This window comes from Mauremys mutica, chromosome 10 (assembly GCF_020497125.1).
Source record: "Mauremys mutica isolate MM-2020 ecotype Southern chromosome 10, ASM2049712v1, whole genome shotgun sequence".
Taxonomy (NCBI): Eukaryota; Metazoa; Chordata; order Testudines; family Geoemydidae; genus Mauremys; species Mauremys mutica.
The window spans coordinates 38,200,341-38,225,816 of record NC_059081.1 but is presented as its reverse complement, the minus strand read 5'-3'; the positions used below and the strand labels follow the sequence as shown (position 1 = coordinate 38,225,816).

At 41.4% G+C, this 25,476-nt stretch overlaps 1 protein-coding gene across 1 annotated transcript in view; it reads right to left on the bottom strand.

Moving 5' to 3' along the window:
- The window catches only part of MYO3B (myosin IIIB), a 298,690-nt gene that overhangs the window by 76,419 nt on the left and 196,795 nt on the right, over positions 1-25,476 (bottom strand). The window contains exons 30-31 of the mRNA XM_045033165.1: positions 9,443-9,506; positions 8,468-8,603 (exon numbers count right to left, since the gene is read on the bottom strand). Coding sequence (XP_044889100.1) covers positions 8,468-8,603; positions 9,443-9,506 — 200 coding nt within the window. The remainder of the gene's footprint in view (positions 1-8,467; positions 8,604-9,442; positions 9,507-25,476) is intronic.

The following is a 25,476-nucleotide window of genomic DNA, read 5'->3' as shown; positions in this document are numbered from 1 at the left end:
TTTTACCTCTGTATTTGGCACTGGTGTGACTGCTGCTGGAATACTGTGTCTATTTCTGGGTCCTACAGCTCAAAAAGGATGTTGATAAATTGGAGAGGGTTCAAAGAAGAACCACAAGAACAAGCCAAAGAGTCCAGCTACAAGTTCAAACAGGAAATATTTGGGGGAAGTTGTATGGCCTGTGTTATGCAGGAGGTCAGACCAGATGATCACAATGGTCCCTTCTGGCCTTAGAATCTCTGAATCTATTAACTGCATCATGTATTCCTCTCAGCAGATGGAAATCCACAGTAGGACCACTGTATCACATCAAGAATTCCTCCAGTGAGGCTGAGACAGATACTTGAGCAGTACCCATCAAAAGCTTCTTCTCCATATTGTGGAATACAGCAGGAGAACACAGTGGAGACACAGTGGAGCACACCTAGTTGTGCGGTCCTAAAATCCAGCTGGATCATGCCAAATAGGATCTTTCCCAGCCATGTCCATAATATCCAGGGTGACCCATGAGACTGCTGTCATTTTCTTCATGACAGAATCATAGTCCTAGCCCTGACATGCAAAGAAAAAAGTCACATAGAATTTTTGAGTAGAATCAATGGGATTCTGCTCTCACACAGTTGAGTCCATTGACTTGAGTGGAGTTATTCCTGATTTACACAGATGTAAAATGAATCAGTGTGTGTCTTAGAATTAATGAAATTCTTGTATATCACCTTTCACCCAAATGGATTCTAAAATGCTTCACAGCCTTGGTATATTGGGATCACTTCACCTACTGCTGAAACACTGCCACCTCTCAAGGTAGAATCTGGGTGCCACACTACACAATAGTGTCTTTGAAATGTATCCAAATGAAACCAAATTGGAAGTTGAGTTAAGCAGAATGAATTCAAACCTGGCCAGGACTCTAAGATTAATCCTGTAACTCTTACAAAATGCACCATGGCATCTTTGATTAAAAGTGGTCCACTCCAGACCTCAATATTACATCTCCTCTGGAACACAGTGCCTGCTAGCACCATGTTGGGACCTTGACTCTTTGTAGATTCAAAGGGAAGGAAAGTGAATCACTAATGTAGGATGGAGTATTCTGGTTGTTGTGTTTTTTTAAAGCCATGCACAAAAAGAAGTCAAATATGAGAATAGAGTTAAACAACTCTGATATAAATACATTATAGACGTATGAATACTATACCTGACTTAAACATCCTGTAACACACAAGAAAAAGATATCAATTCAAGACGTCATTCTAGGATTCAGAATGACACTTTGAGGATGGTAGATGAAAGATTATTATTAATATTAAGGTCTAAAAGATATTATAACTTGATTGTTAATGTTATTTTGTAGGGATTGTAAATTTCAAAGAGTGAACTCCTGGTTCAGTATTTATAAATAAACAAACATCAACACAGAATTTGTAATGTATAGCAACTTACATTCAAGTATTTTATGCAAACTATTATAATTGGCAAAAACAACGAGGAGTCCTTGTGGCACCTTAGAGACTAACAAATTTATTTGGGCACAAGCTTTCTTGGGCTATAGCCCACTTCATCAGATGCATGGAGTGAAAAATACAGTAGGTAGGTATAAACATACAGCACATGAAAAGATGGGAGTTGCCTTACCAAGTGGGGAGGTCACTGCTAACAAGGCCAGTTTAATCAGGGTGGATGTGGCCCAGTCCCTACAGTTAACAAGAAGGTGTGAGCATCAACCGAGGGGAAATTACTCTTTTTAGTGACCCAGCCACTCCCAGTCTTTATTCAGGCCTAATTTGATGGTGTCAAATTTGCAAATTAATTCCAGTTCTGCAGTTTCTTGTTGAAGTCTGTTTCTGAAGCTTTTTTTGTTGAAGAATGGCCACTTTTAAGTCTGTTATTGAGTGTCCAGGGAAAGTGAAGTGCTCTCCTACTGGTTTTTGAATGTTACAATTCTTGATGTCTGATTTGTGTCCATTTATTCTTTTGCACAGAGACTGTCGTGGTTTTGTCAGTGTACATGGCAGAGGGGCATTGCATGTACTAACTTAATTTTAATTAAGTGCTTAAGTCTTATGGGATTTATGACCATGAAACCTGTATAGTTCCAAACAATCACTTTTGTGCTTTTTCCCATGCTGCTCCTCACGCTTGGAAGGAGTTCCCTATAATCATCTGTAAACCTAACTCATTATCCTCCTTTCTTAAAACTCTCCTCTGTCATGATGCCTACAAAAAACATGACAATAGTTAGGCTGCTGGTGTGCTGAGACCACTGCCTATCATGCTGGCCAATGCTCTTATTGTTTCCTTGTACTCCCCCGTCGGTCTATATCCATCTGCTGTCTCTTGAGTTAGACTTAAATTGTAAGCTCTTTTGTTCTGAGTTTGTACAGCACCTAGCACAATGGGATCCTGGTCCATGACTGGAGCTCCTAGGCACTACGACAATATTAACTGATACCCTGCTGATGCCCTACAATGATTGTGTTACTGCTTCAAAAGTTCATGCACCAAAATGTCCATATTAGGGTTTGTATATATTGTTATATTGTGTTAATGAACATGATGTTAAAACACAAGTTAGCACTTGGTGTAGAGTGTCATGGTTAACCCTATGGTGGACCTGAGGTTAACCAGGACTGGTTGACACAATGCAAGACATGACAGTCTTTGTCTAGACTGAATGCTAAATTGTGTTTAAGATCATGTTAGTTAACACTGTGTCCTTTCCCAGTGCAGACAAGCTCAGAGACACAAAGACCTCAAGGATTGGACACACAGAGATGAACACAAACACTCTGGAAGACTTGACATGGATATTTTGACCGAGACTGACACGCTTATGTTTCTCTCATAATTGATTGTCCCTCTAACCTACCCACTGCTTTCACTATAGACATCTGAAGCTGTTAAAAAAATGTGTTTAGATAGCTTACGCCTCTAACTTTCGGAAATGCCACTTGGATACCAAACCGAGTAAGAGTTGATTAAAAACAGCATCATTTGTTTACATTCAACAATTTCCATCTCAGCTACACCGTGTGCATAGCAGCACCATATAATCCTTATTAGCTTTTTTGCTTTTCCCAGCAAGGGAAATCACATCATCTGCAAACAACAAAACAAGGAGAACAATATCCTTCATCGCCCCATCCTTTAGACTCTGCTCAGCAAAGCTTCCATGTTTTCAGTTAGGGTTTTGCCCGAGTAAGAGACTGCAAGATTGGGAAACATAATAATAATTCCATTTGCTTCTGGATGAACACCCAACCCCCAACCCCACTCAATGTGTTTTCCATGCACAATGAGAAAAACATGCACTCTCAGTCTAGTTGACTCATCTGAGATTAAAGAAAGCAATGACAGACATGAGCGAGAACACACAGTGTCAGTCTCACTCTAAGACCCCATCCTGAATCGTCTCACAGCCCTGCCTCCCGGTAGACAAGCCGGTAAACCTTGTATATTTAAAGCTGCAGTAAACAGAAAACAGAATCTTATTTAGAGCATCACATAATCCAGAGTCAAAAGATTAAAACAAGTGGGCCAGTTTCTACCTTTGGTTACACGGGAGTGCAACAAGGGTGCAGCCATTTAACAGAGCCAAGTTTGGCCCATTCTATCTGAAAATGGAGGTAAGGCCCAGTGATATATAAGTCATTGAAAATAAGGAATTGCTTAGAAAATACAGCCTATATTTTAAAATATTGCTTTATTTTCTGTTTAGAATGGGGAATGGGTTATTACCTGTGTAACAGCAGCCTTTTGGTAATGGCATTTGTCTCTTCCTTAACCCACAATGTCCCTTACTAGACTGTTTATGGCACTGGTTGAGAAGGCAGACTGCAGCTGTCCCCTTGCCAGTGACCTTGTACATAGGCAAGTACCTACTGCATTTCATTACCTCCCTTGAGAATGCAGAGAATAACATGCAGCAGACAGCCACAGACTCATAATTTTTTCCTAGCCCAACTCAATTGGGCTCCAGTAAAATCATATTTTACTGTCAATTTTACAGAAAGAAAGAGACAATCAATTAAATAAGAGAGAGAAAAAATAAATACTGTGGTGAAACTATTCAAAAGGGGCCACTGATTTTAGGCTTCCAACTTGAAACACCCTGGGCTTCATTTTCAATAGTGCTGAGTACCCTAGTGCCCCTTAGACTTAACAGGCCCCACAACACTGAAGAATCTAAAATCAAAGGACACTTTAGAAAATGTTGACTTCTACAACACCATGGGCAGTATGACTAGATTGGCATTAAGATGAGTTACAACACAGCCAGCAGTTTAACTCAGAACATCTTGGAACCTAGATACGTTTTGACATCTCTGACAAAGTTTCAGTATCTCAGACAATAGGGTGAGGAACATGGCATAAAAGAGATGTATCCCATTTCCCTGCAAGACAGTGTATGTGACTAGAGACTCTTCTCTTATATTCTGTTTGACTTTTGAAGCACAGGTATCCATATCTCTATTAGCATTTGAAATTACATTATCTCCTAGTCAATAGATAAATACTATTAGCATTTTCTTTTACAAACATATTTCCTTTTCATCTAGAAACTCTCTTTATATTTATTCTTGGTCCACCCATAGCTAAACATTAGGCAATTCTCTCTCCAGGGAGCACTTTCAAACGCTGTGTTGGGGCTGAGACATAGGTGGCCAAGAGTTGGAGTCTAGTGATTAGAGCAGGAATCAGTGTTGGGTGTCAGAGCTGGAGTTGAGCCAAGGCTCAGGAACAAGGCAGGAACCAAGAACAGGTAATTAAAGCAGGGTTCAGGAATCAGGCAAGGTCCAGTGTAGCAGCCAGGTAGAGCCCAGTTGCATGGACAACTTCTTGTGCCTCTCTTTGGGTTTAAACAAGAAGCCCTGACCAATCACGGTTCACAGTATTCCTACAATCAGGACCTGATGTCACTTCAAGTTTCATGGTATCTCCTGTTCAGCTGGTTAGTAATGAGCTGTGGAGTAGAAGCAGGGTGGTGCTAGTTAACAGAGAATCCTATGGACTCAGGTTCAAGAAGTATGGGACCATGACACAGTGCTATTCTCCAGTCTCTCAGGAAAATGTCACTACTCTGCCTCTAACATTACCTTATTGTGACTGAAATAATCAGCTGCTGACTATCATATTAACTGGACTCTCCTCCCAACCTTACCAATAAAGGATAGTATCAGGGAGAAATGATTCATATAGAAGAGATTGGGCAGGATCTTTGGCCCTGCTGCAGCCCTTCTGCACCCCTCTGGTGTTGCTAATGGACTATAAGGCTGGCTTTACTGTCTGCTGGAAGCTCCCCCCACACTCCCCTGCCCTTGTAGGGGGAACCCCTGGGTCAAACACAGAGCCAGCATAGCTTTGAGGGGAGACTTTCAAAAGCATAAAGAGGAATTAGATGCCCAAATCCCAGAAAGTCTATAGGAATTGGGCTTCTAACTCCCCATCTGAGCCTTTGAACATCTCCCCTTTAAGCCATTTTAGCCTGAGTGTGCACACAAACTGTGCGCAGTTTGGCCATAGCTTTAAATATGTTTCTTATAGGCTTAAACCAAAGCCCACTGAAGTCAATGGGAGTCTTTCAGTGTTTACATTTTTGCATAAATCACTGACTACAGACTTTGCAGTGTTTGTGTGGAATCTCCCAGCTCTCTCTTTTCCTTGCCACTATAGTATAAGTGGGAACATCCTAACACACTAGAGAGCCCGGTATCACAATGTGATGACCACTGTGCATGACAAACTTTTATCATTCCATTTCCCCCTTTTTTCCCCTTGGCACAGTCCTGTTTGTAACATAATTCTAAAATGATTTAGAATCAGTTTATAAAATTTGCAGTGTAATGTTTCATCAGGAAAAAAAAAGTATCGTCATCATGTTCTTTGGATCACATAGTATATATTGCTTTTTTGTGGATAATAATTTATATATTATATTCAAAAGTTATAACAAACATATTTACACCATACTTACCCCAAAGATAATGCTCTATATTTGCCATTTCATTTTGGTTTTCGTAAGTGCAACAGCATTGGGTGCCTAAAAAACTACATAGCATGGACCAGGAGTAAATAAAGAATTCATTGGGGTGTGAAATCATTTGAATCTCTGACTGAAGAACTATGCTTTCATAAAGCACTGGAAGAGGCCATTATTCTTCAACAGGTTTATTTCTTTAACAGTTATTCATTTAAATGTGATTTATATCATTTCCAATCTTAAATACCTTAAACGCTTCACTGAGATTTTTATTTCTTTGTGGCTGTGTGCTTGTTCTTTTTACATATTTATTTCTTGAATAGATCAAATCAATGTTTCAGTTATCTCTTCTTCAAAACAAGCTTTTAAATAGGGGAATACCAATCACTGTTATTTTAAAAAGTCAAATCTTAATTATTGGGTAATGGACCCTGAATCACACACTTGCTGGGGGCCTAATTCTGCCACGTTTAATCCCTCCAAATAATAATTTTACTCCATACCTAATACCATTGATTTCAACGGGACTACTCACAGAGAAAGGTACTACTCAGTGGATTTGGGGTGACAGAACTTGACCATTAGTGCTTCTCTTAAGAAGGTATAGTGCAATGAAAATATTTTTGTTTGACAGGTTTATTGTTAACATCATTTCAAAGTTTTCCACTGGAATGCACACACCTTCTGCAATCCCATTCCACAAATTCAAATCCCCTGGGGACTGAAACTCATAACAAGAGTATAATGAATTCCCAACCTATTGTGTTTATGTAGAACTCTGAATTTGCAGTTGAAAACAACTGTGTATCTACAAAGGATGAAAAATGCTAAATTTGTGCAATTTCCTAAAACATAAGGACCTGATCCTGTCAACATCTATGCACCTTCTTAACTATATATGTGAATAGCTTCATTGTCCTCAGTGTAAACATTATGCACATGTGGGCTGGCAGGATCAGGGCCTAAGTGCGCAGAAAAATTACTGATGTCCTATTGGCTCTGTAGGAAAAGTGTATAATAGTAATACTATGGTACATTTAATTGAACAATCAGATTAATTAGCATATATAAAACGCTCAGGACAGAAAGGCCTCATTTTAGGGTTGCCAACTTTCTAATCCCTGAAAACTGAATACCCTTGCCCCACCTCTTCCTCTGAGGCCATGCCCCTACCTCACCTGTCCTCCCCCATCACTCGCTCTCCATCCCCGCTCCCATCACTCGCTCCCCCACCCCCGGGACTCACCTGCAGGCAGCAGGTGCACAGCAGGGCATGGCAGGGGTCATTCCCTGGACTGAGTGGCTGGGAAAGGAAAATCGGGGCACAGTGTGGTGTGGGAGGGTCCATCCCTGGAGCAAGGGGCTGGGGTGGGGAAATTGGGGCTCAGCGGGGAAGCAAGGGGGGATGTTTCCTGCCCCTGGAGCAAGGGGCCGGGGAAATCAGGGCATAGCAATGCAGGGGGAGTGGGAAACAGGTTACCACCCCAGATGGCGCTGGTACCTATTTTGGAGCTTGTTCTGAGAGTCAGCCAGTTCTGTCCATCAGGCTCCTGCCGCAGCTGCTGCTCTTCCCACCCCTGATGGCAGAGGCTGGTTACTGCAGGTAACTGGACTTTTAGTGATGCTGCAAGCAAGCTTCCCTTTTTGACCGGTCTGGTCGAAAATCGGACACCTGGCAACTCTACCTCATTTTCAGGAATGACCTGAAAGCCTGTGTATTAGCATTTAAATTTTGGATCTGATTAAAGATATCAAACTATCAACCTTTTCTATCTTGAACTGTGGGTAATAATTTATGGCTCCATACTGAACCCTGCATTCAGTGATCTGCAAATACAGCTCCATGATAACAGTGGAGACAAGCATTTTGATAAGTAAAAATTTCTGATATTGATTTCTTGGAAGACTGGAAATATGGACCTGTTAAAACAGCCCGGGGTGCTTCATTTTACATTTTTAAACTGATAAAAGAAATCACCAACCAAGACAAGAAGGTATAGATTATTAAACAGAGTAAGAACCACATTGGGTAGATTTTAGCATTGTTGTAGGCTTCACTGTGTTGCTGAATGAACCTCTCTGAATGCAAACAAATCAGTTGTCTTTCATTCTGCCAGACATAAGAGGTTTCATAACTTCCAGTTTGTGATGCTTGCAGCCAGAGGGAGAGGTAGAGTTCTCTGATGCCAATTTTGTTACATTAAAAAGGTGTTTTCATGGAGTGATGATCATGGCTCATGTTCTTAACAGAATGTTATCACACCATACTTCTGTCTCCATATTGTACTTAAGTGCATTTGACAAGGTAAGTTCAAATAAATTGTACATTTTCAGATAGCAAATATTAAATAAATAGTTACTTACGGTATGTTTCCTGTCTTTCAGGGGCCTGTTAAAAGAACTCATCAATATATAAACTTACATGCAGACAACATGTATCTTATAAATATTAAAAAAAAATCTTCATTACTTTAATATATTTCTTACCTTGGTTTTTAGGGGATCCCAGGGAACTTGATAATCGATGATTTGCAAGTGCAAGGGATTGGCTTATAGGCTGTGAATCATTCATTTGCAGTGAATGCTTTAGAAGAAACTGAGATGTGGGAATCTCATCCGAATCCTTTTTGAATAAGGAACAATGTTTCAGAAACATAAAATAGTATAAGTATTCCACTCAGTGAAGTCAACTTTTAACCACAGTCTAACAGAAAGCAAATGTATATTTTGTATGCTTCATTGTAAAATGTCTAATGCTAGATTGAAGTCAGACAAGATTGTTGTGGCTTTTAGCCATGGTGACTAAACACCTGTGTCATAAACATTTGTATATTTTCCCCTCTAACTTATTTACCCCATACTCATGCAGTTAATCACAGCATGCACTGTATGCTGATTTCCTCTCATAGTTAATTTGTATCTTTAGAAAAAGGCTATAGGAAGGTATTAATCTGCTTAACATTTCTAAGTACATCATCCAAGGGATTTTGGTTTTTTAATCTTACATATGCTCAGCAGAGTTACTGGCAAAAACTGTACATTTTCTTCATTTCATCCTTTCAACATCAAATGGTAAGCAGCAAAAATTGGATCAGACTTCAAAGACTATGCTGTGCTCCAAGTCACAGAGCGACTCCTCCATTTCACATATTGAATTCGAGCAGGATATCAAAGTGCTACCAAAGAACCTCAGGTCCTTACTAAAAAAGAGACTAACATCTGTAGAAAGTGAAGTGCACAGACAAATCACCTCAGGGAGTAGCTAGCATTTATTCTCAGCAGCAAATTTCCAGCCTTTTGATTCTCTTATTCACCATACCTCCCTGTCTTTCTACAGAACTAAAGTTCTTAGGAAGCAGGCTTTTGTCTCAAAGACTTCAAAACATCACTAAGTTGCATCTTTAGATGGCTATGCCAAGCAGAACTGTGGACTCAGGAATTTGAATCTGAACTTAATAGTACCTTTTTCATTTGTTTGTCAAGAAAATCAGGCTCTGCAGGAGAAGTCTGGTTGTTGGTTTGCTGCCTAAAAATTACAGTAAAATACAGAGTATAAATATTGTTATTTTCCTCTGTACCACCAGAGAATTACGGGAACACACGAGTTTTGTCCTAATGTTTTATTCCAGTTATCTGCACATGATCAGTTCTGAGAAAACAGACCAGTCACATTTCCTCTAATGATGAAATTCCTTGATATTAAATACATTAGTACTGACCTAGAATGGAGCAAAATATTTGTCATTATAGCTTTGTGTGTGTGTGTGTGTGTGTGTGTGTGAGACTAGATTGAGATTGTGAAACTTCTGTGAAACTAGAATGCTTTTATGAAATGCGACAAGAGCTAACACTAAATGTTTTTCACTTTCAGAAGGCTGTGAAAAGCCACTTTCCCTTGAAAATTCAAACTCAAGAATTTGTAAAAGACAACGGGAGGACCAGGTTGTACACCACTCCTCAAAGCCACATGGTCTAGGGGATTAAGCAGAGGGTGGGGAACTAGGATTTCCCAGGTTTTTATTCCACCTCTGTTTGTCTTAATACTTCACACTTATATAAACTTCACCAATATTATTTAAGGCCCAGTCCTGCTCCCACTGAATTTAATCAGACCAACAAAAGACCCCTTATGTAGGCCCCAATTCATGTGAGCAGATTCTTGAAGCCAATGGGACTCTGCACTGACAAGAAGGTCTACCCACACAGATTCTGCTGCATGATCCCTAACTATCAAGCAGATAAATGCTACCAATGTCATTTTACAGATGGAAAAACTAAGGCTTACAGTGATTTGCCCAAAGTCACAGGTCAGGATTAATGCAGATTAATACCTAGGTCTTCTGATTGACACTAAGGCCTAATCCACTAGACCACAGGACCCTCTGATCTAGTTGCACCTTTTCTGAAAATGAGGCTAATATCAATTACATACCTATCTTTCTGGGGATGAAAACATCTTAAATCCTGTATATTTTCAGACTTCATCTACAGCAAATATCATTGCTTTCATTTTACAGATAGTGGAAATGTATAGCAGGATGGGTAAGAGATTTGCTTGAGTAACTTTTTGAGTTTTACATGCTTCACTGTGAATAATTTTCAATCCTTCATATTTTGAAAAAATAAAACCCAGTTTTTTTGGAGGGACAAATATCATATGGAACTATAATAAAAATACAGTACTCATATCTGTGAATTTCATTTGTTTGCCACTCTTTCCCAGTTTCACTCGGTTCTGCTAATAACCAAAAATGACTCTAGAGCAGTGGTGGAAGTACAGTGGTACGGTCTGATATGCCGTACCAGTAAGATATTTATAGCTGGTATGGCGTACCAGAAAGACAGAGGAGGAGCCTGCTCCCAGCCCCGTCCCCTGCCCTTCCATGGAGCTGTGTCTCCTCTGTCTATACAGCAGCCCTGCCGGAGGACAGGGCTGGTGGGGCGGGGCTGGAAACCGCAGCGGGGAAAGGAGCGGAACGCCAGCAGTTCCTCCAGTGCTGCTGTACCACCCCCAGCCCAGGCCCCTGCCTTTCCATGCAGCTGCATCTCCTGAGTTCTCCTGCGTGGGGTCTGTACAGCAGAAGTCTCTGGTGCATCAGGGAGGACAGAGCCCCCCCGTCCCCGCACTCCACGTAACATGGGATGGATGTGGATCATGGGGAGGGGACGGGGAGAGTACTGGGGCCCAGGCTGGGAGTGGGGCAGGGAGGAGTCACGTGGGGAGGTCATGTGCCCCCCGCTTTGTGTCCCTCCCATGAGTGCAGCGTACTGACAAGAAATTATTTCTACTTGCACCACTGCTCTTGAGTAACAGCAGAATAACATAATGCACTGTTTGAATAGTAATTGGTGATAGCAGCTACATGTACAGACTTACTTTTCAAAAACACCTACAATTAAAATAATTGAAACTGAACAAAGACATGGAATCTTTTAAACTGTTACTTTGAGTACTGAACTTGACACATATCTTTGACACATGTACATCACTACGCAAACACATTACATAACATGCATATCTTATCACCACATCCACAAATGCAGTCTACAGTTTTTGGACTCTGACTTTCAAAGGGACTTGGGCTCATGAGTGTCTCAGTCACTTCTGAAGATGGGACTTAGGCACATATGAAAATGTTATCCCAGGTCCAGAGATCTGATTTAATTGCAAGTTTTACAAAGCTGGTTGTAAAAGTCATGCCAATTTAAGTAGTTGTTTAAATAAAACTCCCAAGAAGTGGCAACAAAATGAAGAATTTACTGACAAGTTCAAATGTCTAATTTCTCTGGAGTAGTACAGTTCACATGACCACAAATTGGGTTTTATTTATTGGTTTTTTTCATAATTTATTCTTTAGAAATTGTTATTTGGAAAGATGACAAAATATTCAGCCCAAAATCATACGTTAAATTTGAACATAAATATTTTATTTAATGTACAATATATAACTCAGTAGCAGAGATAAAATGCTACCCATATTCTGCAAACAAAGAATCACTGGACAGTACTGTCTCTGATAAAAGTATTATACAATAAACTATCTCAAAATGACAATGAACCTGAGCTGCTTTAAAATAGCATCTAGGCACAAACCTGAGGATTATCCTTAGGGCTGTTCTGAACCATTTGCAACTAAGAACTTTGCAAAGTAATGTTTCACACCCCCATCCCCCACAAAAACCAAAAAAACCAGACAGCACTGTTGTGTGCTCTGGGAACATGCCAACGCGTTTGGCTGTGCTTGTGGATACATGGAGTTCTTTTCTGTGTGTACTACAAGCCAGAACTGTGGAAGGCTTTTTCCACTTTTAGCCTCTAGACCTTAATTGACCATGAGCCACTAAAATCTTTTTAACAGGAATTGATTGGTATACAATTTTCCAGTCTTTTCACAGTTTTCCATGTTCCCTGTTCCTACTAGTTCACAATTCCTCCCTTTCCCTAAAGGTTATTAATAATGTTGGAATTGAGAAGGCTAAAACATTATCTTTATTTAAATATAGGCTTTTTAGATAGAAAACTGCTTTCTTTTTCTTTTCCTATGAAAAGGGTGGAATGTGGGATTTACAAGCAAACATACAGGGCCATATACCATTGGAATTCGCAAAACATACCAGGCATGAAATGCAAATGTTGCAGTCTTTGTTCAGAATTTTCAGAAAGGGTTAGCTCCCATAATTAGGGCCAGATTTTCAGAAAAATTCAGCTCCCACATAGGCTCCTAAATAAGCAGTCAGATTTTCAAAAGAGCTTTGCATGATGAGTGAAGAGCTCATTTAAAAATCTGGCCATAAGAGTCACAGTGGCATTTGCTGGGAGTGACCTTTGGAAAATCTGGCCTCAATTGTGGGTGCTCAGCACTTTAACGTCTGGCACGGAGTTCTTTCGAAAATCTGGCCCTTACTTATGATTAAGGAAAGAAAATGGAACACAGTTAATTATCTCTTCTGACAAAGACTGCAATGGGACTCAGGGAAGCAGCACAACAGTAACTAATTCTCATGATGCATTTAATAATATTGGCAAACATTTTCAAAGTTGGGTACTTAAATATAAGTGGCCTTATCCTGAGAGGTGCTGGGCACTTTCAGATTCCACTGAAGTCAGTGAGAGTTGAGAGTTCTCAATATCTCTCAAATCCAGACCTTTATATTTAGACATCTAAATATGGATTTACGAGCCTAACTCGAGGCATCCAACTTTGACCTAGTGGGTAAGGGGAAAGTAGTAGACATGATATATCTTATGCCTAACCTACACTAGCACTCTAAGTCGATGTAAGGTAATAACATAACTTAACGTAGCTTACATTGACTTAAAGCGGTGTCTACCCAGCTCTGTGTCAACGAGAGACTCTCTCCCATCAAGATAGCTTCCACCCCTCATTGAGGTGGATTAATTAAGCTGACAAAAAGAGTGCTCTCCTGTCGACTTATCGTGTCTTCACTAGACCTGCTAAAGCAATGCCATTGCATCAATTGCAGTGGCGCCGATTTAGCCCATAGTATAGACAAGGCCTTAATTTTAGTAAGGCTTTTGACACAGTCCCACGTGATATTCTCACAAGCAGACTAGGTAAATGTGATCTAGATGAAATTATTATTAGGTAGGTTCAAAACTGATTGATAACTACTCTTTCAATGGCACAGTCTTTCAATGGTTCACTGTCAAACTAAGAGGATGTATCTACTGGAGTCCTGCTGGGTTCTGCCCTGTGTCTGGTACTAATCAATATTTTCATTGATGACTTGGATAATGGAGTGAGAAGTATGCTTATAAAATTTGTGTATGACACCAAGCTGGGAGGGATTGCATATACTTTGGAGGACAGGATAAGGATTCAAAACAAACTTAATAAATTGGAGAATTAGTCTGAAAGCAACAAGATGAAATTTAATAAAGAAAAATGCATAGTACTACACTTAAGAAGAAAAAATCAAATGCACAACTACAAAATGGGGAATAACTGGTTAGGCATTAGCATTGCTGAAAAGGATCTGAGGGTTATAGTGGATCAAAAATAGAATTCCAGTCAACAATGTGATGCAGTTGTGAAAAAGGCTAATATCATTCTGGAGTGTATTACCAGGAGTGTTGTATGTAAGACATGGGAGATAATTAACCTGCTCTACTTGGCACTGGTGAGGCTTCAGTTGGAGTATTGTGTTTAGTTCTGAGTGCCACATGTTAGGAAAGATGTGGACAAACTGGAGAGAGTCCAGAAGACAGCAACAAAAATGATAAAAGGTCTAGAAAACCTGACCTATGAGGAAAGGTTAAAAACATTGGGCATGTTTAGTCCTGAGAAAAGAAGACTATGTGGGGACCTGATAACAATCTTCAAATATATTAAGGGCTGTTACAAAGAGGACAGGGATCAATTGTTCTCCAGGTCCATGGAAGATAGGACAAGAAGTAATGGCTTAACCTGCAGCAAGGAAGATTTAGGTTAGATATTAGGAAAAGCTTTCTGACTATAAGGATAGTTAAACACTGGAACAGGCTTCCAAGATTATGGAATCTCCATTACTGGAGGTTTCAAAGAATGGGTTAGACAAGCACCTGTGGTTTGGAATACCAGGTACCGTGCAGGGCCCTCGACTCAAGGTCCCTTCCATCCCTTCATTTCTATGATTCTATAATTATGATTCTCTTTTTAGGGGAGAGCAGAGGTGAAAGTAAGCCGGTTCGATCTGGTACGGTGTACCGGCAAGAGCCAGTATGCCGTACCAGACCGTATCGGCTTCTGCGGCAGGAAGCCCAAAGCAGCCCTTTAAATCCTGCCCGCAGCTCCAGCGCCCGCTGCTTGGTCTCATTGAAAGTCAAATGGAATTTAGGCTCCTACATCAGCTAGGTAACCAACATTCTGAAGCACACCACTAGGAAAAATTTAGATCACACTGCAGAAATAATACATTCCTAGATGCATTAAACTTTATTCTCCCATGCAGAAAGGATTATAATTCACAGAGAAAAAAACAAGGCAGAGTAATCTGAAAAATTCTGGGCCTAATTCTGCTCCCACGGACACCAGTATAATCAGGAGTCATCAGACACCAGTTTAAAACTTGTGCAAGTGAGAGTAGAACCTGACCACTTGAGTTTTCCCACACTGGTCATGTAAGTAATGGATCCCATGATTTTCTATTGAACGCGAAAGGCTTAGGGTACATCTACATTATGGGGACTATACTGTTATAGCTATAGTGCCATAGCTATGTTGTCATAACTCAGTGGTGTACATGTACACTGATAGAAGGAATTCTTTCTGTTGCTGTAGTAACACCACCTTCCTGAACGATGGTAGCTAGGTCAAAAGAAGCACTCTTCTATTGACGTACCTGCATCTAAAATGGGGGTTAGGTCAGCATAACTAGATCTGCCAGGGGTGTGGATTTTTCATACCCATGACCAATGTAGCTAAATCAACCTAAATTTTAAATGCAGACCAGGCCTGAATGTGACTGTCAGCCACCAGGATTACCAATGGGCAAATGAGGCAATTAAAAAGGAAGAAGAATGTTTTGGTTTTTGCATCAGCCAGCTATCACTGTAGAAAAAGAAGGGAAAATTCATATTCCAAAGGTTCTTTTCATGGGAAATCAGAGTATGGCCTTTACAGAAACTGAATTATCTAAGGAGGAATTTATGGAGCAATTTGAGAAACCTACTATCAGGTTTCTGATAGTATTCATCTGAAGGTTCTGAAAGAAATTAAGTGTAAGATAATGGAGCTACAATCAACCCTGTTGAGCAGTTGTCCCTGAAGACTGGAAACCCTAATGTGGTGCCTTTTTATTTATTTTATTTTATTTATTTTTTGACAAAAGGAATGAATGGAGATTTGGGGATTTACTGACTGGTGAGCCCCACTTCAGTACACGGCAGACTGATTGAGAGTCTCACTAAAAAAAGAGTAGTCAAGCACTTAGATAAGTACAGGTTATGCAACAGTAAGCAAATAGCATTAGGAATGCATGTTAATAATCAAAGGTGCCAGGGATCAGTAATAGGACCAGTGTTATTTAACTTACTAATTAATCATTTGGAGAAGAAGTGGACAGCAAGTTGGTGAAGTTTGCTGACGATACTTACTTTTTTTGATTAGTAACCCTGGGGACATTTCAGGTGGATTTAAAGATTTAAGAGAATGATAGCTAATGAAACTCAGTTTTGAAAAAGGGCAAGGATATTGTATGGATGGTTTAAGGACCTGGTTCAATGGGCATTGGATCAGGTCCTAGAAAGGAATGGGGAAATTATATAGAAAATATGCTAATTACAGTATTGCTAATCTCACAAATTCATAAAACAGATTTTTGAAAATCATAAGTTTGGCTAAAAAAATATTTTAAAAACTCGCATAGCTTTTTGGTCTGATTTCTCATTTTGGAACCCTTTGTGGGAATTGCCCCTTTGTAGATGTGTGAGCTTTTCAGGAAACTCATCCTGGAATACACAAAATGTAAGCACAAATTTGGGGGCAGTGAGGGGGACCTCCTTTCTTTTATTCCTGGTTGATACTTTACTACACTATCCCTTTCCCAGGAACTGATCTCAGCTGCCTCCTTCGTGCCCTGCTCTGAGTAACCCCATCACTCTAATGGGAACTACCTCCAGGCTTGCTCTTTCTGCTAACAGTGGGCACAGCAACAGGCAATCCTATCAGCATGCCAAACAACAGTATGCCCTTATTTGTAATAGGGTGTCTAGTTTTTATCTCCATATCTTTAAAGTGAATTGCAAGGTTAAAGTGAAAACAATGAAACCAATAGTAATAACAATCCACCTCTGAGACCTACAAATGCTGGCTTGGCATACACTTGTGTATAGCCTGCCAACCCAACACAATATGGAGAATACAGGCAAATTGATAACTATTCTGAGTGGCATAAAGCAATTCTAAGAAGACCTTAGCTATACTACAGGCAACTTGCTCTGCAGGGTGTGCTGTGTCAACCCGAGGTCAGTATCATGCAACCATGCAGGAAACCTGAGAAAACCAGAGATCATTGTCAACAAAAGAGTGAAATGGCCAAGTAGCACAAATCAAGAAGTGAACCAATGCTGGATTTTGATAAAACCAGAAAAGAGAGGCTGGAGGAAATGAATGCTCCAACACTGAAAGGACAGAAACAACATCAACATGAAGAAAGAAGTGACCAAGCATAGACTTTGCTAGATAACTGAAAGCTTTATTCCTGTAGTGAGGTGGTGTGGCTCCCCTCTGCCCCGGAGCGGGACGAGCCCATCCGGAGTGGGCGGAGCTAGGGAGCTTGGAGCCCACCCCTCAGAGGGTCAGGCGGTGACCCAGAAGTATAAAGGCTCACCCTCAGAACTGACTAGGTAGCCAGCCACCGGGCAGCCAGACATCTCCCGCCTAGCCCACGACGGGGAAACCCCTGCTGCCCAAGGTACACGCCAGGACTGGCCTGACCTGCCCAGTGCTCGTACCCGGAGGAGGTGCTGGACCTGCCCTGTGCCCGCTACCTGGAGGAGTTGCCAGGCCTGCCGCTCGCCCACTACCCCAAGGAACCCACGGTAGTGGACCCGCTGGAGGACAACACCCTGACCCAGGTACTACCCGAGGGGGAGCCTGGAAGTAGCCCAGGGGCAGCCGACCCTAGTCTGGCTGCAGCACTGCCAGAGCCCATGTCAGTGTGTTGTGGCCAGGATCCCCACTGACTATGCAGCGAGTCTTCTACTGCTGCTAGGGCCCCGGGCTGGGACGCAGTGGAGTGGGAGGGCCTGCGTCCCCCCTGCCACCCAACTCGTGGGTGGCCATCTCCCCCTCTCCCTGGCCTTGGAGGCTTGGGCCTACTGTTGTTGCTCAGCCCTGCCTGGGGGCGTGAGCTCCTGACTCCCCCCGCCCTGACCTAGGGCCTGGGCTTGATACTATTTGTACTGTTAATGCTCAGCCCTGCCTGAGGCCTGAGCCCCAACTCATTGCTGCCCTGCCCTGACCCAGGGCTGGGGCTTATTGCTACTGTTTATACTGCCAGTGCTCAGCTCTGCCGGAGGGCCTGAGCACCTGACTCACTGTTGCCCCGCCCTGACCCAGGGGCTGGGTTTATTCCTATTGTACTGTGGTTGCTTAGCCTTGCCTGAGAACCTGAGCACTGGACTCATTGTTGCCACACCCTGACCCAGGGCCTGGGCCTATTTCTGTTGTACCGCTGTGGCTCAGCCCCTGCCTGAGGGCCTGAGCACCCGACTCATTGTTGCCCCACCCTGACCCAGGGCCTGGGCTTACGGTGTTTATTGCAGTTACTGCAAGGGCCGCCAGGAAAGACTCCCATGGCAGGACTAATTCCCCAAACCTCAGCAGTGTGCAGTGAGCCAGTGTGGCCAGGGGCGGCTCTATGTATTTTGCCACCCCAGACATGGCAATCAGGAGGCTTTTGGTGGCACGCCTGCGGGAGGTCCGCCGGTCCCACGCCTTCGACATACCCGCTGCCAAATTGCCGCCAAAACCGTAGGACCAGTGGACCTCCCGCAGGCATGCCACTGAAGGCAGCCTGACTGCCTCACGGCAACCAGCAGGCCGCCCCCTACGGCTTGCCGCCCCAGCCACGTGCTTGGTGCACTGGTGCCTGGAGTCACCCCTGGGATAGGCTTCCCTCTGCCCCAGAGAGGGTCGAGCCCTGGCCAGCACCTCTACAGTTCCAAAGCAAAGAATTTACACAATTGGAGCTTGAAAGCATGAAAAGAGATCAGTGGTGTTGAACCACATGCAAACATATTGATAGAAGCAATGATACAGGATAAACAGCAGCCAGAAATGACTGAGGAAATATTGAGGACAAATATGAGTGAAACCTCATCTGAAGAAAGTTTGGGAAATATGAATGATTTGTTGCTTGAGATCATACAGAGTTAAGAGACACTGATCACCAGCCAACTCTACCATGTATGAAATTTATAGGCCAGCAAAGACCTGATGATATAGTACAAGAATTGAATGAAGCACTCAAGGAAGCTGTAAGACCAACGAGTATTTGCTAGTTCAATGTATGCTACAGCAACAGTAGCAGCTCATTGGTTTAACATCAAGCCTGATGAATGAACCACCAGAAAACTCCAAATATTCCATATCATCCATGGAAATGAAGGTTAGACCAGAAGATTAAGCTTTTCCCCTGATAGTCTACCAGGTGAATTTGAGAAAAATCATCTGAAGAGAAAACAGAAGTGAAAGGCCCTGGAGATGAATGAAAGGGATGTGAAAGTGGTGAAGGAACAATGTAAACAAGCTGATCACACTGAGTCATAGGCTTGAAGGATATTTAGCGTGATGCTGTTAGTATCAAGAGAAAAGACCTTTCACGAGAGACCCTAAGAGATTCTTTGATCAGATCAATGTTAAAAGCAAAATAGGAAAAAATAGAAAGTCAATAAATAATGTGGAAGAGTTTCAGTGCTCCTGGAAGGAAATCTGGTCTGAGGATGTACAACATAACCAGACAGTGGACTGGATTAAAAATCTGAGAGAAAATTTAAAAACCACACAATAGAAGAATACAGAGGAATATCAAAGAAAGAAGTAGATGAGGTACCGACAGGAATGAAAAATTGGAAAGCATCCAGACCAGATGCAGTGCATGGATTCTGGCTAAAATGCCTCTATGGTTGTTTACTTGAACAACTTAATAAATGTTTGAAGAACGAATGTCCAAGATAGATGGTGACAAGGAGAATCATCCTCATACAAAAAAAGAAAGAAGGCTGCAGTGATTCTATGAATTATAGACCAATCAAGTATTTTCTAAATATGTGGAAATTTCTAACAGCATATCTGGCAAAGAAGATCTGGATAGTGCTATCTCACAATGGAATTCCACCTCCTGAGCAAAAAGGCTATACAGTAAACATGAAAGGGACAAAACACTGCCTTAGGCTGAACAGGAGGATCACAGAAGATGCCAAAACAAAAAAAACCCACCAAGAAAAAATAAAGATGGTGTAGATAGCTACCAAAAAGCATATGACTGCGTCCCACATTCATGTATCCTCAACACACTGAAAATGCACAAGGTTCATCCAAAGATCATTTCCTGTCTGTAGCAATCTGTGGTTAACTGGAACACTCGACTGTACCTGGAAGGGACTCTCACTGAGGAGGCCCAAATTAAAAGAGGCATTTTGCAAGAGAATTCCTTATGCCATTTGTGGTAGCAATGCTGCTGCAGACATGGATGGTCCATGAGCTAAATTATGGTTATCATAACAGCGAACAACAACAACAACCAGTTAACCATTTGTTATACATTGATGATCTGAAACTATAGATGGTCAGAAAAGGAGATGGAGAGTGAAGACCTGTGTAGAACAGTTTGGTGAAGATATAAAGCTATGGGTTGGCTTACATAAATGTGTGTTGGTGTCCATACAGGGGGCAAATTGATACAACTGAATGGCATACAAGTTAACAAAGGTACTATCTAAGCTCTCTCTTAGCATGGCCCCTACAAACACCTTGCAATCAGGGAACTGTTAAAGTTTCATCATAAGGAAGTCAAAGAAGAAGTGAGGAAAGAATATGACAGACCAATAAAAACTACACTGAGGACAAAACTCTACTCAAAGAATTTGATCCGAGCCATTAATACATGGACAATACATTGCTGGAGTGATCAAGAGAATCAAGAGAAGAAAAAATTTGTCATCCAAACAAGAAAGCTCCTGGCAAAGCATTAAGTAATGAATATGAATCAAGACATGGACAGGATGTACATCTGACAATGTGGTGGAAGAAGAGGTCTGCTCTCTGTGGAGGAAGCAACTGACAATGAAGAATATAACATCAAAATATATGAGGAGTCAGCCAGAGTAAAAGATCATCTGGTTATGATAACATGCAACTGCTGAGCATGCATCCCAGCCCAAGACAGCATAAAAGAAAGAAGAAACCAAATTGCCAAAGAAGGACTTGAAAGATTTACAGAGAAATCAAGACTGAACCCATTAGTGAATGAAGATTAACAAACTCATGGTCTGTAGAAGGACACATAAAAAAATAGACAGGGCGCCTCATTATGAGTGCACAAGAGCAGTCCTTAAGACTTAATTACATTTGAAATCAAAATTGACTAACAGAACTGCTCCCCAAACTGCAGAATGTGTTCTAAAGAGCAAGAGCTAGTGGAGCATGTGTTGAATACTTGCAGGAGCCTGTCTGGGAGAGAGTATTTGAGCAAACACAATGAAGTCACCAATGGTATGTCTACACTGCAGTTAAAATCCTGCAGCTGGCCTATGCCAGCTGACTCAGGCTCATGGGCTAAGGGGCTGTTTAACTGCAGTGTAAATAAAACAGGAGTACTTGTGGCACCTTAAAGACTAACAAATTTATTTAAGCATGAGCTTTCGTGAGCTACAGCTCACTTCTTCGGATGCATAGAATGGAACACACAAACAGATCCCCTGTCTGTGTGTTCCATTCTATGCATCCGAAGAAGTGAGCTGTAGCTCACGAAAGCTCATGCTTAAATAAATTTGTTAGTCTTTAAGGTGCCACAAGTACTCCTGTTTTTTTTGCGGATACAGACTAACACGGCTGCTACTCTGAAACCTGCAGTGTAAATGTTTGGGGAGCCCGAACTCTAGAACCCTGTGAGGTGGAGTTCAGGCTGCAGCCTGAACCTGAATGTCTACACCGCATTTAAACAGCCCTTAGCTAGAGTCAGCTGGCACTGGCCAGCCGTGGGTTTTCAACTGCAGTATAGACATAACCCAAGTGTATGTATTGGAGCCTCTACAGCAAGTATGGACTCAAACACAGTATGTGGTATTATGACCACTGAATTGAAAATGCTCTAGATAATGGACAGGCTAAGTTTTTATGGGATTCAGCAATTGCCACAGACAAATGGTGCAGGCAAATAGATTGGATGTTGTTGTTGTAGAAAAAAAGACAATTGTGACCATGTTAATTGATACCACCATACCAGCAGACAGAAGTATAAAAAAAATAAACAAGAAGAGAAGATAGTGAAGTATGAAGAACTTTGCTATAAAGTGGAATAATTATGGAAAACTAAAACAAAGATGATCCCAGTGATTACTGGGGTACTTGGAGCATCCCTAAGGATATGAATGAGCAACTCAAGAACACAATAGAAGTGCAAGACATCATGATCAGTGACCTCCGGAAGAGCATGCTCCTAGGCTTTGCGTGACTTTTAAGGACAGTCTAAGGAGAATGAGAGCATTTGAGCACCTAAAATGCAGGAATTCTGTGGAGGGTTTAACAAAATCCCTGACTACTAAAGTTAGTAGTCACCGTGTGATCAGGATTTATTGGTGACTCATGGGACAAATTTTAGACAGCAGCTTTCCTCTTTTTATGCTTACACATCTTGTATGTTTTTAAGGCTATTTGTTTAAAAACAACCCCCATGATGTATTAATATTGAGGGATAATAATAAAGTTAATCCTGTATTCCAGTGCTTTATTTACCTGCCACCTGCCACCTTCCCAGTGCCCACTGAGAAGCCTGTGAGAAGCATTCAGCACAGAAATAAGTTTTAACTAACTACCTAAAGAAATTCCCTCCCCCCAACTCATCAAATCCAGCACTTCCTGGTTAGCTGAAGATATCCCAGAATATGTCATTTTGTGACATAACAGATACCATTTTAGCAAGCTGTAGCATCTTTGGCTTCATAGAATGATATATTCTGAGATGGAAGGTTTTGAGGAGGGCTAAAGGTTTTTCACTTTCCTTGATGGGATTAAGTCTTGGCCAAGGCAGGCTCCTCAGGATAAATTTTGCCCATTCTGTTTTGAATTAGATATTATAGGCAAGATTCTGATTGTGATTTGGCCCCTGTGTGCTGCTCTGGCCATGAAAAGGAGCCAGCTTCCAGCTGTAATTGACTAGTTGAGGATTCCTGCTTGTGGCTGGGGATATCAGAAAGTGGGTTGGCAAAACTGATATATGCAGATGTGCTTCATTGCCAAATTCAGATCAAGTGCAATTCCCATTGAAGCCAATGTAACCCTAAGATTCTTCACAATCAGAAAGTTCCACAGGCTGCCGCTCAGTTCTATACAGTAAAATGTAAGAACATGCCATTTAAATGACAGGAAGCGTTTATGCCACTAACGTATAAGTTAATGTTATGCAGATATTTATACTCCTACTTTGTACGGTAAAAAGCTATTTGTTAAGTAACTAGCAACATAGTCACAATTGTGATATCAATTACTGAGGTTCATGTAAAAAGGTCCTTTGTATTTGAGTACAGTTCCTTCTTATTTCAAAATTAGGCAGCTAAATGTAGGAGATATTTAGTACTCAATTGAAATAAGAAGCTGGTGTTTTTAATAACATTTAATGTCATTTAATAGCCTGTATTTGCTTCTACTCTGCTCTACAGGCTAAGTGGATAGCCTAAATTCATTTGAAGGAATTTAAGTTTTTAAAAGTCTCTACCTACATGTGCCCATTTCTTTTGTACATTTTGGAAACACCATGATTTCCTCAAATATTAGAATATATACTCTCCATTCAGTTATGCTGAACTTTTGAATTGACTTCAGGAAGAAGGCCAGGTTGTGACACATTGAATTGTATACAGTTGTGTTCCTGTGGATATCATGAACTGAAACTGAGAACCCTAGATGTAATTCCGCTTTCTGACCCACAGAATACATTTCAGCTCATTTTTCATTCTCACAAACTACCTACCTTAAAAAACGCAACCAACCACCAAATAAAAAGAAACCTAAAGAAAATTTTATTATTCTACACTTGAATGTAAAGGTATGTGAATCCACAATGAAGCTGCCTTCTCTAGGGATATATTACAAGCTACTGTGTTAAATATCTGAACTGTTATCCATCAGCAATCCTATTTCCTACATGTTTCCTATATGACTGAACAGCCATATGCTTAAAAAAACCCAGTACCCAGTAACAGCCACACATGGAAGTGCAGCTTGATTTATGAAAGGTAAATGATAGAATCCAGACTTGCAAGATACTGAGTGCCTTTTATGAAATGTTGAGTACCCCCAAGTCTCATTGAAGTCAATGAGTGGGCGGAGGGAGGAGGGTGCTGCTGAGAAATTTACAGGATCAGGCTCATAATCTGCAATATTTATCAGGGATAAAACCAAGTATCACCAGAAGTGGTGACATTTTAACAGACTACAGCTCTGGATTAGAGAATGTGTGGATTTTATTGTGAGACTCAGAGTGTGTATCAAATACATTCCTGAGTAAGAGGTGGATGGGCAATGTACTCCCATTAGCAACTGTGTTCTATGTGTGTTCTATCCAGCCCAGATTTGCCTCAATGCCTGCTGGTCCCTGAAGCTTCATGAGCCTGAGGGGCTATATAGCTGTGAAAAATACTACCTAATCCAAGAAAACACATCTACCTGGAAAACAGAGAGTAATTCCAAAAATAGCCTGATATAGGATGGGGAAATAGTCAGCCTGGAATGTGCCTATATATCAGAGAGAGAAGGTGGGTGAAGTAATATCTTTTACTGGACCAACTTCTGTTGGTGAGAGAGAGATGCTTTCAAGCTTACACCGAGCTTTTCTTCGGGTCTGGGAAACATACTCAGCATGATAGATATGGTGGCAGCTGATTTTTACCACACCAGCAGGCAGCTCAAGGGATCACCATGCCACTACCAGCACAACTGAGATGACTGCAAGAGAGTCCCGCTGGAGTACCTCACAAGGGTAAGGAGCTGCACCCTGCAGCCACACACATGGTGAGTTATGGATCTCCGCAGGGAGAGAGGACCAGCACGCAGACAGAGTTGTGGTGGTAAGTTATACGGAGCTCATTTCCATGAACTCTCCCTTTGCCCGAATAGCACTGTAACAAGCTTTTATTTCTTCTTTTTGCCCTTGTTCATTGGACCAAACCTTTCCCTTCCATAAATCAGATTGCTGCACTAAAGAGCATCTGTAGCATTCTGGGCTTGCGTGGCCCAGGAGGATGCATGTGGTTGCACCTGGTTAGAAACCTTTAATGACACACACTGTAACATTTAGTACAAATTATTCAATCCAAACCAATCACTAAGTTATCATTGAATTTAACTGAAGTGAATGTTATGAGTACAAGCAGAGAAATCAGAAGTACGGGTTGGGAGATTTTAAAAGGTCACCTCTTTTTAAAATCTTACTCCATGGAATAATGCAGTCTACTTAAAGTCAAATAAGTCATCAGTTTTCAGAGAGCTCTATTAAGAAGTGTAGCAGCACAGCAAGAGCCTGCTAACTGGGAAGTATATATTCCAGGGAGAACCCAGAATTGTCATTCTTGGGCCAGAAGGACAAAGACGTGTCAAAGAGAGGTTCCTACCCCAGTGAATAATCAATGCAATGGCATGGATCACAGCTATAGAAGAGTCAGCTCCCTCCTGCAGCTCCAGCTGAAGGTAAGATACATGAGGGCAACTGGATGGAGTGAATCAGCTGGTAGAGCTTGGAGTGAAGAAGGTTAAAAAACCTGCTCTCTCAGCAAA